The 19,359-nt window shown below is 36.7% G+C and overlaps 1 protein-coding gene across 1 annotated transcript; it reads left to right on the top strand.

Moving 5' to 3' along the window:
• Nucleotides 1-490: 490 nt before the first annotated feature.
• LOC126971977 (dynein axonemal heavy chain 12) lies at nt 491-13,674 on the top strand. Its single transcript, XM_050818504.1, has 2 exons — nt 491-625; nt 1,403-13,674. Exons 1-2 carry the CDS (start codon nt 491-493, stop codon nt 13,067-13,069), a joined length of 11,802 nt encoding a protein of 3,933 aa, XP_050674461.1. The 3' UTR covers nt 13,070-13,674.
• Nucleotides 13,675-19,359: the final 5,685 nt, after the last annotated feature.

Below are 19,359 nucleotides of genomic sequence, written 5' to 3'. Positions count from 1 at the left end.
ACCGCGCACACACTAGCATAACGGTGTTTCACTTGCTAATATATATTTATTATATATATTGCTCGTCCGTGGGGATAAAAGAAGGTAATTATTGGAGGAACCCTTATAGATATCGGCAATACTAATTTTCTTATTATTTTATATATCTCTTATGAAATAATTTTTCAAGACAAGAAAAAAAATCAATCCTTGGACAGGTATTTTGTATTTTATTAATTTCAATGTGAAATAACACGAAGCGTATGTTACAAAATTTTAAAAATGCCATTGAGTGTCAAGATGCCACCCACGCACACAAACATCTAATAGTTGCCGTAATATAAAAGCTATTCTATGTAGTGCGGTATCTAAGGGCATTACATACACTGTCCAATGTTAAAAAATCAATATTGGCCACATTAAAAAATATTGACGTAACCATGGCGACGATTGATAGTTTCTTTGGTATTGTCTTTAGTTATATTATTTCCTAGTTTGTAGAGTAAACACTATGAATGAAAGTGAACTGAGGAAGCTGTTAACTACGAAAAATGGGTGCCGGATACCGCAAATGTTGCCAATACCAGATGTACATAGGATGGATAAACTGCCCTTTGATCCAACGCCACCATATAATAGGAATAAGGTAATAAAATTCAACTCTTTTAACCATTTGTTCGTTATCACTATCAGTGTTGGGCGATCTGAGTGAAAGCCTTCATTGGTGGATGTCCTGAAGCCTTTCGTCATCATTATTTCAGTAGGAAGACGTCCACTGCTGGACAAAAGCCTCCTCCAAAGATAGCCATAACGATCGGTCCTGCGATCTTGAAGCCTTTACACCGAAATAATTAGACCGTAGAACATTGCTCGACAGTATGTTCCTCTTTAAATTACTACACAATATTATTGATTCTCCTCATCTTATATCGAAACTTGTTCCAAAAACTTAACCGAGAGGGTGTAAGAAGTATAATCCTCAGATCATTTATAGACTGTGACAGTTGTGCTCTTCCAACTGAGTTAACCGTTTGAGTGACGTATCTTCATAAAATCTTGTATGCTTTGTTGAACTCTCAGGTTGTTGCTTCATCTAGAGGATCTACTGTACAGTTGATAACCAGCTCAACCCCAGTGGGGGGTGGGGGGAGATGGGGGGGGGGTTGAGACGGTGGGCGCGATTGACAATACGCACACGGTATATATAATAATAAATTTATTTATTTCAGGCAGCATTGCCCATATATTGTTAGTATTAACTTATTCTAGGATTAGTAATATATGGTCGACAGCAGAATGAGTTAGCTTGACGTTTGTCTACCTCCCCCGCCCTGCCGCCTCACATACCTCAGGCGGTGACTAGAGCTTCCGCGCACACTATAACTGATTATACTGCCCTAGGTTATATGTGTTTATGTTACAGGACAAGCGTGCGCAATTTCGAAAAATATTGGAAGAGAAAGCGGCTGTGAGAAAAATAAAAATAGCACGACCACCGTGTATCTTACGAGAGATTGACCAACTTGAAATATCTCAAGATCGACACATTACCGTTCTAAAAGAATGTGCCAACAAAATTCAACCACCACCGATGTTAAAATCGTGGGAACAGAAAATAATCGCTTTGATACCTGCTAAGCTAAGAAACTCATTTCCGTCCATAACAGAAGAACTTATCGAAGAGAGTAAAGAGGCGTGGAATATGTATTTGCATGAGTTAGCTGTGAAAACGGTAATCCGAGATGTTCCTGGAGTATCGAGGAAGAGATATGTAGAGCCTCCCTTTAAATTTAGTGGTGTCACAAAAAATTTTGATAAGATGGTCAGGTACCGAAAGAAGCTACAGGATGGATCTCTTATACTTCACCCATTTATACGGCTTGTGTTAGAATCGTCTGAGAAAAAGTTCCCACCGTGCATCATCAATTTATCAAAATATCGTGCATTGGGCCCTATGACTATGGAAGAGTTCCATGCGAAAGTGTTGGAAGATATAAAACGAGCTGATTACCTAGTGTCCAGTACATGGTATGGCATCCTTGTCAACTGGTTAAAAAACCCACGTTGCTTAAGAGGGATGCGGCCAAAACGTATTCCAGAGTTTGTGAAATGTGCCACAAAAATGATTTCAATGCAAATTCAAGAACTTATGCGCAGATCCATTGATGCTATTATTGATGCTCTAAAAGATGCTGCATCAGTACCATTACTAAGTATTGAACTTGATTTTGATGGTGAATTTTTTTACGATCCATCTCCTGAAACAATTTGTAACACATATCACAACATTCTTGACGCGATATCAAACATATCCCAACGATTAATGCCTGTAGAGCAATACCTTAAAATTCCATACAACTATGACGCATTGCCTGTTCAATATAATGAATGGCTACGTAAAGATGGACATACAAGGATCCAAAGAGAATTGGATAATGTTTTCCTGCCTCTGAATGAGTACTTAGAAAAATTAAGATTAGAATACAGTATGCTGTATGGTCAACCAGCAAAAGAGGATCTATTGAAATTTATTAGGAAAGCTAAAGAATTTGAAGAATCACGAGATAAGATAAAATATTTTCAAGGAATTGATTCTGAAATAACAGCTATTCTCGAGAATGAATATTTTAATTGTAGTGTCGTTTGCCAATTGCGAATGGTCGATGGTTTAAAACTAAAGGCGTTGGAGTTTATAAATGATATTATAGACGGCATTATCAAATCGCACATGGACGAAAATGATAGCATTTGTGGAGAGTTTGAAGTTATTGCTGCAAAAGCTTTAAAAATACCTGAAAATGCAGCTGAATTGGTTGAACAAGGCGCTTATATGCTACACGCAAAAAGTGTTTTAGTTGAAGCTTTAAAAGAAAGAATTCTCAGACAACTTAATATAATATCTAACCTTTTGGAAATGACATCACTCACCCCAGAACACGTGGCATCAAATACTAGAACGGTAAATTGGTTAACTGACATTAAACCAATTTTTGAGAAAAATGCAACAGCTTTCGAATCATTCAAAGCAGAAATGGAAGATAATTTGCAGGCTAAGATTGCATATTTAAACAAAGAAACGTTGGAAATGATTCCTTATTTGGAAAAATTGGACAACATGGATGATGTAAATCATACTTTTGAATATTTAGAACATTTGCGCAAGCTTGTACATAGATTAGCTGAATGTGACAAGCTAGTTGCATGGATTAATGCCGAAGAAACAACTTTTAAATTTCCTCTTACCCAATATCCTGATTTGGAGGAGCTCAAAGATTTTGTGATTCCATTTTACAGTCTCGTTCATTTAGTTCATAGGTGGAAAAGAAGTTATTATACCTGGATGGATGGTGTATTTGAATATCTAGACCATAACCAAATTGAACAAGATCATGATTTTTACTATAAAGAATTTTTGAGGCTGACAAAAGTATATAGAACGAAAATAAAACAACAAATAGCGGAGGGACAGGAAAAACGTTTTGCAGGACTAGTAGATGATCCTGATATGAATAATTTACCAGCTCCCATGAAACTATGTGCTCAGGCTATAGCTGAACTTAAAGAATGGCGGCCTAATGTTCAAATGGGACATATAATGTGCAACCCTGCTCTAGTACAAAGGCATTGGGATGAAATGTCATCCATTGCAGGCTTTGATCTAACTCCAACTGCAGGAACGACATTACGAAAAATAATTAACTACAATCTTTGGGGCGACATAGACCAATATGAAATTGTCAGTGTTGCAGCAACTAAAGAATTAGCACTTATAACTAACTTAAATAAGATGATAGCAGAGTGGACCGATATATGTTTTAAAACATCACCGTACAAAGACACTGGAATTTTTATTCTTTCCGGTCTAGATGATGTTCAAAGTGTTTTAGATGACCATATTGTAAAAACTATAGGCATGAGAGGATCTGCTTTTGTAAAACCGTTTGAACAACAAGTAAGAACTTGGTACGAAAAAATTGTTAGAGTGAATGCAACTATTGATGAGTGGGGAAAAGTTCAAAGCCAGTGGCTTTATTTGTTGCCAATATTTTCATCTAAAGACATTGTTGCACAAATGCAGGAGGAAGGTGTAATGTTTGCGGAGGTAAATAATATTTACAGAAGGTGTATGGGCACTGTAGATAAAGATCCTCATGTTTTAGAAGTTGCGGGTGCTGTAGGTGTCTTAGAATCTTTTTTAATAGCTTCGGACTTTCTCGAAAAAATTAATGAAGGTGTTAATAATTATTTAGAAAAGAAACGCTTATATTTTCCGCGATTCTTTTTCTTATCTAATGATGAAATGTTGGAAATACTCTCTGAAACAAAGAATCCATTAAAAGTTCAACCTCATTTAAAGAAATGTTTTGAAGGTATTAATAGGCTTGTATTTGATGTAGATTTTAATATATCTGCAATGATATCAATGGAAACTGAACAAGTAGAGTTCCTTGAAACAATAAGTGTGGCAGCCGCAAGAGGTTCAGTTGAAAAATGGTTAGTCCAAGTTGAAGAGCAAATGCTGAAGGCTGTAAAGACAGAGACAGAATTATCTTATTACGATTATCCAAATATTGGGCGTGTGGAGTGGATCTTGTCTTGGGAAGGGATGGTGGTTTTAGCTATATCTCAAATATACTGGGCAATAGATGTTCATGAATGTTTACAAACTCACAAAATAAGCGAATTGAAAGATTTTCACGTCAGTTTAACAAAACAATTAAATGAAACTGTCGCTGTTATACGAAGAACAGACTTAACCAAACTCAACAGTATAACTGTAAAAGCGCTTATTGTGATCGATGTACATGCAAAAGATGTAATTTTTGAACTAATTGGTAAAGATGTTACAGAGGTTACTGATTTTCAGTGGCTGGCACAGCTAAGATATTATTGGGAAGAAGAAAGAGTTTTTGTGAAGATAATTAATGCTGTTGTGGATTATGCCTATGAATATCTCGGAAATTCCGATAGATTAGTAATAACGCCATTAACAGATCGATGTTATCGCACGTTAATAGGCGCATACTATCTGCACTTAAACGGTGCCCCCGAAGGCCCAGCTGGTACTGGTAAAACGGAAACAACTAAAGACTTGGCAAAGGCGCTTGCAGTTCAGTGTGTTGTCTTTAATTGTTCTGATGGTTTGGACTATAAAGCTATGGGGAAATTTTTTAAGGGTCTAGCTTCTTGTGGAGCCTGGGTATGCTTTGATGAATTTAACAGAATTGAAGTGGAGGTTCTATCTGTTATCGCGCAACAAATTTTATGTATTGTGCAAGCAGTGAGACAACATGTGGAAACTTTTGATTTTGAAGGTACTGTTTTGACTTTGAATCCAGCTTGTTACGTTTGTATTACAATGAATCCTGGATACGCAGGACGTTCGGAGCTGCCTGATAATTTAAAAGTATTATTTCGTACAGTGGCGATGATGGTTCCCGATTATGCTATGATTGGTGAAATATCGTTATACTCCTTCGGCTTCATTGATGCCCGAAATTTGTCTGTAAAAATTGTAACAACTTACAGGCTATGCTCAGAACAGTTGTCATCTCAAAATCACTACGACTATGGTATGAGAGCTGTTAAGACAGTTTTATCTGCAGCAGGTAACTTAAAAAGAAGTTTTCCTAACGAAAGTGAAAGTATTTTATTGTTAAGGTCAATTACTGATGTAAATTTGCCAAAGTTCTTATCTTTTGATGTACCTCTTTTCGAAGGCATTATAACTGATTTATTCCCAGGAATAACGTTACCAAAGCCAGATTATGAAAATTTTTTGAACGCTTGTACGGACGCATGTGAGTCCAATAATTTACAACCAATGGAATGCTTTTTAATAAAAGTAATCCAAACATACGAAATGATGATTGTAAGACATGGTTTTATGCTAGTGGGTGACCCCTTTTCTGGTAAATCAATGACACTTAAAATATTATCTGAAGCATTAACATTAATGGAACATAGAAATCAACCAGGAGGATGTGAATGTACCTATAAGGTCTTAAATCCAAAAGCAGTGACAATGGGCCAGCTGTATGGAGCTTTTGATCCAATATCTTATGAATGGACTGATGGTATTGTAGCAACTATATTTAGGGAATTTGCGGCCGAAGATACTCCGATTCGAAAATGGATCGTGTTTGATGGCCCAGTAGACGCTGTCTGGATTGAAAATATGAATACAGTCCTAGATGACAACAAGAAGCTATGTCTTACTTCTGGAGAAGTTATGGCTATGACGAATGTTATGTCCATGCTTTTTGAAGTAATGGATCTATCGCAAGCTTCTCCTGCTACCGTGTCACGATGTGGAATGATTTATATGGAGTCATCGTCTCTTGGTTTTATGCCATTTTATAAATCTTGGGTAAATACGATTAATCCTCTATGGTTGGAAGAAAATGAGGATTTTATATATGGGCTCTGTGAATGGCTCTTTGATCCTTTAATATATTTTGTTAGAAAAAATTGCGTTCAACTTGTCACTGGAGGTGAAGTTAACTTAGTGATAAGCTCACTTCGGCTGGTAGAAATGTTAATGGAGAATGCTCTCGAAGGAGAGGAAGATACAAAATACATTAGGACATGGGTTCTAGCATCATTTATGACAGCCATGGTGTGGGGTGTTGGTGGAATACTAAATACAGATTCTCGTGAAAAATTCGACGACTTAGTTAAAGAGTACTTTCGAGGTGAGCTGGGAGTTCCAGCAGCTATAGACAGAATTGATGTTTCAATACCAACTGATGGGATGATAATTGATCATTATTATATGTACAAAGGTAAAGGTTGTTGGAAACCATGGCCTGACGCCGTCAAAGCGGCCGTAGTCAAGGAACAAATTAATTTACTTCAGACAGTAATTCCCACACTGGAAACTGAAAAATATATTTTCTTGTTAAAACTGCATACAAAGTTTTCACAACCATTGATGCTTATTGGTCCAACAGGCACAGGAAAAAGTTTTTATGTTCAGAACTTTTTAATGAATAGCATCGACATGGAAAAATATACACCTGGGTTTATAACATTTACAACAACAACATCTGCAAATCAAACTCAAGATTTAATTTTATCAAAACTTGTGAAAAGAAGGAAAAATAACTACGGACCTACCAAAGGAAAACAAGCAATAATATTTATAGATGATATGAATATGCCTGCAAAAGAAGTATATGGTGCTCAACCAGCCATTGAATTATTAAGGTTATATTTCGATCAAAAACATTGGTATGATTTAAAAACTACGGATAAGTTGTATATTTATGATACCTTTTTTTACGGGGCCATTGGGCCCGTCGGTGGTAGCAGGCAATTAATTTACCCGCGCATGCTAAGGCACTACAATATATATTCAATTAACGAGTTTTCAAAAGAATCTATGTCTAAAATCTTTACATCACTTTTACAACTTGGATGGAGACGAAATGGTTTCGGACAAGATACCCAACCAGTTATTGTTAATATTATCACGGCAACCATGGAAATTTACGAACAATCAACTTCAGGCCTACGACCTACGCCAGCCAAGTCTCATTATATTTTTAATTTACGAGATTTTTCCAGAGTCATACAAGGTTGCGCTCTACTTAGAAAAGAATCTGCGGACAATAAAAAAACTTTTACAAGGCTTTGGGTACACGAAATAATGAGAGTATTCTATGACAGACTTGTAGATGAAAACGACCGCAATTGGTTCTTTGATATGCTTAAAAGATGTACGAAAGATTGTATGAGAGATACATTTGAATCTGCTTTAGATACGTATCAAGATGAAAGAGGTGAAGTAACTCAAGAAAACATTAAACAAATGATGTTCGGTTGTTATTTAGATACAGATAGCGTTGAGGGTGAACGGAAATACGAAGAAATGCCTTCGATGGAAGTTGTTTTAAATGTTGCCATTGCAATGTTGGCGGAGTATAATACAATGCATAAAGCCAAAATGAATATTGTGTTATTCGATTATGCGCTAGTACATTTGTCTAAAATTTGCCGATTGCTCTCAATGCCTTCAGGGAATGCTTTGCTTGTTGGTGTCGGTGGATCAGGCCGCCAATCTTTAACAAAACTGGCTAGTACGATCTTGGGGCAACAGACATTCCAACCAGAAATAACTAAATCTTATAGTGTCAAAGATTGGCATGACGATATTAAATTAGTATTGCGAGAGTCTGGAGGGTTAAATAAGGATACCACTTTCCTTTTTACTGAGAGTCAAATCAAGGAAGAGGTATTTATTCAAAACTTAGATAGTTTGTTAAATTCAGGAGAAGTACCCAATTTATATGGATTGGATGAGAAACAAGAAATACTTGAACTGGTCAGACTTGCTGCCCAGGGTGGTAATAGAAATTTAGATATTAGTCCTCTCCAAATATTATCTTTTTTTGTTGGGAGATGCAAGGCAAAATTACATATTGTTTTGGGCTTCAGTCCTATAGGCAGTGCTTTTAGAACTCGTTTAAGATTATATCCATCACTTGTAAATTGCTGTACTATTGACTGGTTCGATAGCTGGCCCGAAGAAGCGTTAGAAATGGTAGCAAATCATTATATGGTAAAAGTCAACGTACCCGACTCTGTTAAAAGTTCTGCAGTTATTGCTTGTAAACAGTTCCATGTGGATGCACGTATAGTATCATTAGACTTTTTTAATCAATATGGAAGGAAGACATATATAACATCCGCATCCTACTTAAATTTAATAAAATCATTTACAACGCTTACAAACAGAAAGCAAAGAGAATTACGTGCAGGAAAATTGAGGTATACAAATGGTTTAGATAAACTAATGCAGGCTGCTGATGCTGTTGCAATAATGCAACGTGATCTGAATGCCTTGAAGCCGCAGCTTATAGTCATGGCAGCTAAATCAACTAAAATGATGGAAGAGATAGCAAAAGAAACAGCTATAGCTGATAAAGCGGCAGCACAAGTACGGGAAGATCAGAAAGTTGCTAATGTTCAGGCAGCTGCTGCACAAGAGCTAAAGAAAGATTGTGAAGCTGATTTAGCGTTAGCTTTACCTATTTTGGAGGATGCTATCGCTGCGCTGAACACTTTAAAACCAGCTGATATTACTATTGTCAAATCTATGAAGAACCCTCCTGCAACCGTTAAGTTAGTTATGGCTGCTGTATGTGTGATGAAAGGAATACCCCCCGATAAAATACCTGATCCCGATAATCCAGGGAAGAAAATGTTTGATTTCTGGGGCCCCAGTAAAAGACTTCTAGGAGATATGGGATTCCTAGATTCCTTGAGAAATTTTGATAAAGATAATATACCTGTTGCAACAATGCAAAAAATTAGAAAGGAATATTTATCAAACAAAGATTTTAAGCCTCACATTATTGCTAAAGCGTCGACAGCAGCCGAGGGTCTTTGTAAATGGATTATTGCAATGGATATGTATGATGCAGTTGCAAAAGTGGTTGCACCCAAAAAGGCAAAATTAGAGGCAGCAGAAAGAGAATTTGCCCAAACAATGGCCATCTTGGAGGAGAAAAAAGCTACAGTGGCGCGTTTAGAAGCCAAATTAGCAGAATTAAATGAAGCTCTAGAAGAAGCTAATATAAAAAAGAAAGCTTTAGAAGACGAAGTGCAGCTATGTATTGATAAATTATTTAGAGCCGAGAAATTAATAGGAGGTCTTGGAGGAGAAAGAGTGCGTTGGACCGCTGCAGCTGAAAATCTTCAAAAGTTGTATGATAACTTAGCAGGTGATATGTTAGTTTCATGTGGTATTATTGCATACTTATCGCCATATACTTTACCAGTACGCGTACATATGATTGACAAGTGGCGCGATCTTGTTATTAAGCTGAATATGCCACACTCTGAACAGTTTGTTTTTAAAGATGTTTTAGGCACGGATATAAAAATACAAAATTGGTGCATCGCTGGATTACCAAGAGATTCCTTTTCTATTGATAATGCCATAATGCAAGATAACTCTATGCGATGGTCCTTATTGGTTGATCCGCAAGGTCAAGCTAATAAATGGATTAAAACTATGGAAAAGTCAAACGATTTACAAGTTATGAAATTTACGGATGGGAACTATATGAAAATAATTGAAACGTGCTTAGAATACGGTAAACCAGCACTCATTGATTGCATATTGGAAGACGTTGAAGCCCCATTAGATCCTGTTCTTATGAAAAATACTTACATGCAAGCGGGGAAAGAATATATTGCACTTGGTGATAACGTCATCGAATACCATCCAAATTTTAGATTGTACATGACGACAAAGTTAAGAAATCCACATTATTTGCCCGAGGTATTCAATAAAGTAACACTTATTAATTTTGCTTTAACAAAAGATGGTTTGGAAGATCAATTATTAGGAATCGTTGTTGCAAAAGAAAGACCAGACTTGCAAGAAAAGAGAGAGAAGTTAATAGTGCAAGGAGCAGCAAATCGTGCTGCACTTAAGCAAGTAGAAGATGATATCTTGCGTACTTTACAAGAATCTAAAGGTGATATTTTAGAAGACGAATCTGCAATTGAAGTTTTGGATTCGTCAAAAATTTTAGCTATAGATATTATGAAAAAGCAGGAAGCTAGTTTGGAAACAGAAATTATTATTGAGAAGTTTAGGCAGGGTTACAGGCCAATCGCTTCTCATTCAGCTGTATTGTATTATTGTGTCACAGAATTACCAAACGTTGACCCTATGTATCAATATTCACTTACATGGTTTATTAACTTGTACATTCTATCCATAGAGAATGCAAATAAGTCTAAGGACTTGGAAAAGAGACTTAAGTTTCTAAAAGATACGTTTACTTACAATTTGTACAGTAATGTCTGCAGGTCTCTATTTGATAAAGACAAACTAATGTTTTCGTTTATAATGTGTTCAAAAATGATGTTGTCTACAGGTGAGATGAATCATGAAGAGTACATATTTCTTATTACCGGTGGTATAGCTATCGAAAATCCCCATAAAAAGCCTTATGAATGGATACCTGATAAAAGTTGGGATGAGATCTGTAGGCTTGACGATTTAAACAGTTTTGTGGGTTTTAAAAATGATTTTGTAAATAAAAACAAGCCATGGAAAGACATATATGACGATTTGGAACCGCAGCACAAACCTTTGCCTGGCGAGTGGAATACTAAACTAAGTCACTTTCAAAAGTTATTAATCTTTAGAGTGTTGCGACCAGATAAATTGACAATTGCCCTTTCAGAATTTGTAGAAAAACAAATGGGTGTAAAATATATAACACCGCCACCATTTGATATCAGTAAATCTTTCGGGGACTCAAATTGCTTAGCACCACTGATTTTTATTTTATCTCCTGGCTCTGACCCTATGGGTGCTCTTATTAAATATTGTGAAAAAATGGGATATGCTAATCGTTTCAGTTCTATCTCGTTAGGTCAAGGGCAAGGTCCGATTGCTAGGGCTATGATAGAAAGGGCACAGCTGGAAGGTGGTTGGGTTTGTTTACAGAATTGTCACTTGGCAGTTTCTTGGCTACCAGTTCTAGAGAAAATTACTGAAGGCTTGGATCTTACTAATACTGACTTAAGTTTTAGATTATGGCTGACTAGTTACCCCTCTGATAAATTTCCTCAATCAGTTTTACAGGTAGCCGTTAAAATGACCAACGAGCCACCGACTGGCTTACAACATAACTTAAATAGATCCTATTTATCCGAACCATTAAAAGAGCCTGAATTTTTTGAAGGTTGTCCAGGCAAAGACAAGCCATTTAGTAAGCTACTATATGGAATAAGTTTTTTCCATGCAGTTGTTCAAGAAAGAAAAAAGTTTGGTCCTCTAGGATGGAATATTCAGTATGGATTTAATGATTCAGATTTTCATATATCTGTAATGCAACTGCAAATGTTCTTGAACCAATATGAGGAAATACAATATGTAGCCATTAAATATTTAACTGGAGAATGCAATTATGGAGGTCGAGTAACAGACGATTGGGATAGGCGATTGATAGTTACGATCTTGGATAATTATGTTAATGCTGATGTGGTTACTGATCCAAATTTCTTGTTCTGTGATATTGGTCCACAATATGGACTTCCCAGAAGATGTGAATATCAGGATTATCTAAAGCATATTGAGTCAGTTCCAGTCAACCCACCTCCAGAAGTCTTTGGACTGCATATGAATGCTGGAATAACTCGTGATTACTCTATATCAATGGCGCTTACATCTGCCTTGGTTTTGGTTGAAGGAGCAGGAAGTGGCGGTGAAGGCGGTAACACTGAACATATTCTAATGCAAATGGCTTCTGAAATAATTTCAAAGCTGCCCCATCCATTCGACGTTGAAATAGCTCAAAAAAGCTATCCTGTCGACTATAACGAATCAATGAATACAGTTCTTATTCAGGAGATGGAACGTTTTAATAAGCTGTTGAGGGAAATAAGGTCCTCACTCTTAGATTTGCAAAGGGCAGTAAAGGGTCTTATTGTTATGTCGCCAGCGCTAGACAGTCAAGCAAATGCAATGTTACTAGGTCATATTCCAGCTAATTGGGCTAAAGTTTCATATCCAAGCCTAAAACCGTTGCCGAGCTATATTTCTGATTTTATAGAAAGGCTTGAAATGCTAGAAAATTGGTACCAAAATGGGAAACCTCCAACATTTTGGCTATCAGGTTTCTATTTTACGCAGGCCTTTCTGACAGGATCTGTACAAAATTACGCTAGAGCAAAAAAGATACCAATTGATTTGCTTGTATTTGATTTCGACGTTCGAAAAGTTGACTACGAAACGGCACCACCGGAGTGGGGTGTTTACGTGCAAGGACTTTTTATGGATGGAGGACGATGGGACCGCACCAAGCATTCAATCGGAGAACAACATCCGAAAATACTTAATGATAATATGCCTGTCATTTGGCTCTATCCGAAATTAAAGGCTGAATTCAAAGAGGAATCTAGGTATAAATGCCCATTGTATAAGACGTTAGAAAGGAAGGGCGTTCTGGCAACCACCGGGCATTCATCTAACTTTGTTCTAGCCTTTTATTTGCCCTCGGATAAGCCTGGAGCACACTGGATCAAACGGAGTGTAGCATTATTACTACAGCTCGATAACTGATTTAATAATCTCAAAGGATCTCAATGTTTAGTTCTTCTACGTCCTGATCGATGTAAGCTCCTTGTTATCGTTTGTCTATTTCAATAATTGTATAGCTTTGTACTTTTTGTATTGTGTATTGTATCCAGTTTTAATGTTAAATAGTCTACATTCAATAGTATTTAAATAATTGTTTTGGATATTTTTCGTTATTATATTTACAAAGGTAGTTTTGTATTGTTATTTTATCGAATCAAGACTAAATATTTCTAAACTACATCTGTTTACTTAATTAAAAACAGATTTCTTGTTCATTCGTATATTTTATATTAGGTACACAATTTTTTTAATTATATAGTGATTTGGTGAGTGTGTACCATTTGGTTTGACGAATTCTAATCATTTCCGTTTTCCTAATTCCTGCTTTCGTTGAGTGTGTTATTCAGGTGATACATTAAGGTCTTTTAGAATATAGAGGAATAATACCTACAGCAGAATGTGGATGAATAAACTATCATATTATATTATTAAGTAATTCAGACTTTCATGGCAGACACATGATGGACACACGCGAAGTCAATGATTTGTACCTACTATTTCTATTTTGAGATTTTATTTGGAGATGTTTAGACTAGTTTAATGTATAAATATTTAACTTATTAATTTAATAAAATAAAATTATTAATGACTATAAATGTATTTTATTTGTATTTATCTATTACAAAATGCTGCAGAAAGTGACGACGATTTCCTTAGGCAATTATTGTTGCTAGTCTTATGTCGTCTTAAGCACAACACCCGTGCTTAAGACGACATACTCAGATTAGATGACACACCAGCCGTATTCTTTAAAGGTAAAGGTAAGCCTGTGACGCTTTTGGAGAGCGTCATGAGCGGACAGTGAGTGCACATCGTAGAGTAGTGAACGTTTTCGTGATTTTAATGTGAGAAAAATATTACTAACGCTTTTGTTTGGTAGTCAATTTTGACTATAGTTTATTTGAACTAATTTTAATTGTAAACAGTGATGGCATAAATATGAATAAAACCGTATTCTAACCTAAAAGGTTTCGCTACGATATTTAAATGAAAATTTCACTATACATTTGGTAAGATGACATACTAGACGTCAGTGTAAGATGGCATACTATGTCATATTACCTGGTAACGCCAGTTGTCCAAATAACACACAACCTTTTCCTTATCCCCTTACACCTTTATCCTAGCAACCTATCCGGTACAAGTTAAGAATAAACCGCGAGCCACGACATCTATGGTCGTATGGCGTAACACACATTCCGTCAAGTAACCGCACGCGAAGGTTGAGCTCCCGCAAAATTTAAGTATAAATCCAGGAAATCCTCGTATTCCTGTCGATTTGCCGCCTTGAGATCGTAGTGATTTCTTCCTTAAGTGTCCCGCGATATATATATTGTGGTTCGCCAGCACACTCAGACGAATATAGAAAAACCCAGGATCTTGCAGAAGAGGTGAGTACCGGCTATTCCCTTTACTCCAATGATTCCTGTTATGTTCAGGTGAACCCCTTTTTATGAATACAGTCTACTTTAAATTCCCTGGCGCAACCACATTTGTGGTTCTTCGAGCCCGATTTGAGGCTTTTAGAATTTTATAGTTTAAAGGTTATGTACCTACCGCATTAAATCATACCGCGTTAAAGCCGGTTATCGGCAATTATTCCGCCTAAAAACATTATAACCGTCCTATTGAGTACCTTAATTAGGTCTCAATTAGTGAATTAAATAAGTTTAGAAAACTGTCATCAAAGGTTCTTAGTGTGATCTCGAGTATTTCTCCGAGCGCTGAGAATTATAACTTAATCTTGAAAACCATAACAGACAAGTACGACGACAAGCGGTTGCTTATTTAAATCAAATGTTAGGATTTAAAGTAATACAATCAGGTTCCGCGTTTAACTTTAATTCATTTAATGATAATTTTGTAAGTGCAGTGCGCGCCTTACAAAACTTAAAGTTAGAAAATCTCAGTGATTTAATATTAGTACATATTATTAACGAATAATGAACTGATGTGGAAGTAAACACGAGTATAATATATTTATAATATAATTACAATATGATACAAATACGGAATCGAAACATAATTCTTTTCAGACAGATGTCAACATATAAAACATTTGACAATTATAACGTTCGTTTACCAAGAAGGTGCGTAGGCTAAAGGCTTACTACCTTCTGAACATCCCGTCTCGTTTTTGGCTAGGCTAAGCCTATAAGAGTGCTCAGCTCTTTTATCCGGGGCTTGAATAGCGGCTTGGTTAGGAAGTCGGTGAGCTGTCTCGCTGCATCTACTTTAAGGACCTTAAGGCTTCCTGTAGTCACACACTCGCGTACAAAGAAATGTCGTATCTGAATGTGCTTCGTCCTCTGGTGCCTTTCTTTTAGATGAAGTTCTGCATAGACATCCCCAGTCACCATAAACTTCAGAATTCTCTTGAGCCATATGATCTCTCTGGCCGTTTCGCTGGCTGCCACTATCTCCGCCTCTGTGGAGGAAATCGCAACTGTAGTTTGCCGCTTGGTTTGCCAGGCGATTGCTCCTTTTGAATATATACAGACCATTCCAGAAGTAGATTTCCCTGTGGTAAGATCTCCTTCATGGTCTGCATCACTATAGCTTTTAATGCATCTATTTGTTACAGTGGAATATTGGTATGTTATACCATAATCAATGGTCCCTTTTATGTAGCGAAAGATCCTCTTCACTCTAACCACATCTTCGGGATTAGGATTGTCTAATTTTCCTGAGACAACACTAACAGCGTAAGCTATGTCTGGTCTTGTCCCAACAGCTAAATAAGAAAGTGCCCCAACTGCTTCTCTATAAGAGAATGGAGCTGCTTCTTTCTCATTATTTTGTAAAGTAGCGTCTTTGACTATCGGTGTCACAGCAGCTTTACAGTTCTGCATGTTAAACCTCTCTAGGAGACGCTTCGAAATTCTTTCAGTTTCTATCCCCAAAAAGTATGAGCCAGATTTTGTCGTTATCTTAAATCGCTGTTTCAATTGATATAAAAAACTCTCAGCCTCTTTCTGGTTCGCTGAGGCGATCAACCCATCGTCTATGTACAACGCCAGGATCAGTTTCTTATCCTTACTATCCTTGTTTCTTACGAAGAGGCATGGATCACTCTCACATTGTTTAAATCCTATCTTTAGGATGTATTCGGTAATGCAATGGTTCCAACACCGAGGAGCCTGCTTCAAACCATATAGACTCCTTTTGAGTTTGAATACCTTACTTGATATAACATTATAGCCTGAAGGCCTCCTGAAGGAGGCTTCATGTAAATCTTTTCATTTAATTTTCCATATAGAAACGCGGTTGAAACGTCGAATTGTGACAAAACTAGATTTTCTTGCGCAGCGACACTCAAAACTGCTCTTATTGTACTCGTCTTTGCTACAGGACTAAACGTTTCATAATAATCCAGTCTTTTCTTCTCTGAGTAACCTTTTATTAAACGTGCTTTATATTTATCAACCGTGCCATCAGGATTGGTCTTGATCTTATAAACCCACTTACAAGGGATCGCTTTCCTATCTTTGGGTAAGTCTACCATATCCCACGTTTGATTTTCATTAAGAGAGTTGATTTCGCTTTCCATTTCTTTACGCCATTTGTCAGCTTCAGCACTTTCAATCGCTTGCTTGTATGTGGTCGGTTCTATTATAGGCCGATCTGATTTGGACTGTGCATGACAGATATTACACACAAAATCTCTGTATCGGTTTGGAGGTCTAAGATTTCCACGATTGCGTAGAGTCATTATACCTTCATGCTCTATTTCTGTTAAAGGGATCTGTGCATCATCATCTTCAACATCTTCTGCATCATCGTAAGCAGTTTCACTACCAGAGGTTATCGTTTTGGACGATGACAAGAACCTCGAGACAGGCTATAGCGTAGAAGCTGAGTCCACGCCTAAGAACGCAGGTCCAGACGGAGTCGAAAGCAGCGTGTTAAGTTTGATGATGACGAGGACTTCGAGGATCCTTAAGCCAGCAGCGATGAGAGAAGATGATGCAGCTTGCATATGCTGCAATGGACTTTTTGGCAATCTAAGCCAAACGAACATTGGGTGAAGTGTCAGCTGTGTTCCAATTGGAGTCATACACTTTGCGCCAGAATATCTGCTAAAACGAAACAATTTATCTGCGAACTATGCGCGTAAAATTTTTATTCAGTTTAATATTTCTTTACACCAAAGGTATGCTTTTTGTTACTTGGAAAATACGACATATCACTAAAGTTTATGATGACATATCATCTTATACACTCAAAATTAAGTGCGATTAATGTTTATTTTTTATCTTTCCATTACGTTGATTGTTCCAAAACTTTGTAAATTTTGTTGATTAAGAAACATTTACAAATAAACATAAGATGCTAATCTCATATTACATCGTTTATTTTGAATATTTGTCTTAAAACAAAAAAGTATGTCATTTTAAGCACAATTCCCCTAATATGGCTAATCTCGTTAAGTGTGCGGTATTGTTTTATGTTAACCAATACATAAATACATATTTTGTCAAACGGTACAACCGTATGTAAACAATTTCAAGTTGAATTATATTTCTTTTTTAAATTAGCGGGAGTAAATTGGCTCCGCACTTTTCTGATGGAAAGTGAAAACCACGGTCCGCGGATAACTGTTATTGTCTTACGGCCGTTTCCAATATTTTATGGTTTAACTATAGACGGACAACAAAGCGATAGTATAAGGGTTCCGTTTTTTTCCTTTTGAGGTATGGATTACGGAATCCTAAAAATACAAGTTCACATGTTATCTAAAATCTTAACAACGAATTGACTCTTAGGCACAGAAGGTGCCTCAATTCGTAATCAGTGGTCGATTGTATTTTGTCTCATATCACATATAAAATAATAGACAGTGACAAAACACACTTGACCATGGAGTACGTATCACCAAAGACTATGTAACAGTAGAGAGTAACTCTAAGGCAAGGGTGCTCAACCGGTCGATCGGGATCGACAGGTCGATCGCGAGTGCTTTTTGAGTCGATCTCGAGAAAAAAAACCGGTAAATTAAACTAAAATCGGTAATTACATCTTATGAAAAAAATGCTCAGGACATGCAGTGTCACGCTTCAACATGCATAGTCACTATTTAGTTAAGCTTAGAACTTTAGAACACGTTTGTTTTGTAAAAACAATAAACTCCCAATTTTGAATATTTATTGAGTTTTTTCATTGACATTTAAGAGCAGACCTACACTTACCTTGACTAAAAAAATGTATATTTTGCGCAAAACTAATATCTTTGTCATCGTGACACTCTACCTAGACGACAATCGTTCATCACACATACTTGAAGCCTCTCAGAGCCGATCGATCGTAGTCTAACAATTTTGAGGTAGATCGCCAGCAGTTCAAGCTTGAGCACCCCTGCTCTAAAGCCTCAAAAGCAGTTTATTTAATTGGTTGTGTGAGGCAAGAAGTTTAATGGTGAAACGTGGCTGTTGTTGTTAACCTAAATTATTCTTTCAACAATTCCCCGGGTGTATCCAATTGCAAATACTCTTTAATTATATTTTAGTGTTGGGGTTGATGATTTTTGTTTGTTAAAATGTTCAGTTCATTTCCTTTGGTCTTGGACAAACAGGTGGTATGTTTTTCACATTTCACCTGCAGTCTGCTCCTCTTACCAGTTTGCCCTTTCTTACATAAAAATATCCGAAAGAACTGAAATTGCTCAGGAACAGTTGTTTGATATAAAATTAATTCAAGACCACTGACCTGATATATACCACTGGACAGGCTGTTCCTTATGTTTGACAGCAAATTTTTTGTGCCTATTTGAAGCGCCCCTCTCGACCCACCAGAGAACTAATTTTGACATACAATATAAATGGCTGCGAGGGAAGCGAACAGTACTCTGAAGTAATTTGGATTAATTTCTTTCGTTTTCCGTGTTATTTATAATACATCACGGATAAACGTAATAAGGTACACAATTTTTTTTGGAAATAGTTTCCCACCATCTATCGATGTTTGTTAAGCTGAGGTCGTCATCACTAGATTTAGTACCGCAGACTCTCGCTATGGCCAACAGCGCCAAAATGGCGAATATCAAACAGGCACAAAAGCACTTTGACAGCCGCCAGTCTAGTGGTAAATAGTACAGGTTAGTGTTGAAGATAGTTTCCATAAGTATTTTTTTAGAATTGCTCAAAACATTTTGCAGTCTTCCAAACAGTTTTTAAGCCTAGTTAAAGTTTAAATAAAACACCGTTATTATTTTA

The sequence above is a fragment of the Leptidea sinapis genome, chromosome 25 (genome assembly GCF_905404315.1).
Source record: "Leptidea sinapis chromosome 25, ilLepSina1.1, whole genome shotgun sequence".
Classification (NCBI taxonomy): domain Eukaryota; kingdom Metazoa; phylum Arthropoda; class Insecta; order Lepidoptera; family Pieridae; genus Leptidea; species Leptidea sinapis.
The sequence above is the reverse complement of the archived record's forward strand: the minus strand, read 5'-3'. Positions and strand labels throughout refer to the sequence as shown.

Excerpts from the sequence above, each read along its gene's own strand:
- LOC126971977 (XM_050818504.1), top strand. The coding sequence starts at position 491 with ATGAATGAAAGTGAACTGAGGAAGCTGTTAACTACGAAAAATGGGTGC. Across the intron at positions 626-1,402 it reads CACCATATAATAGGAATAAG|GACAAGCGTGCGCAATTTCG; the intron begins GTAATAAAATTC and ends TTTATGTTACAG.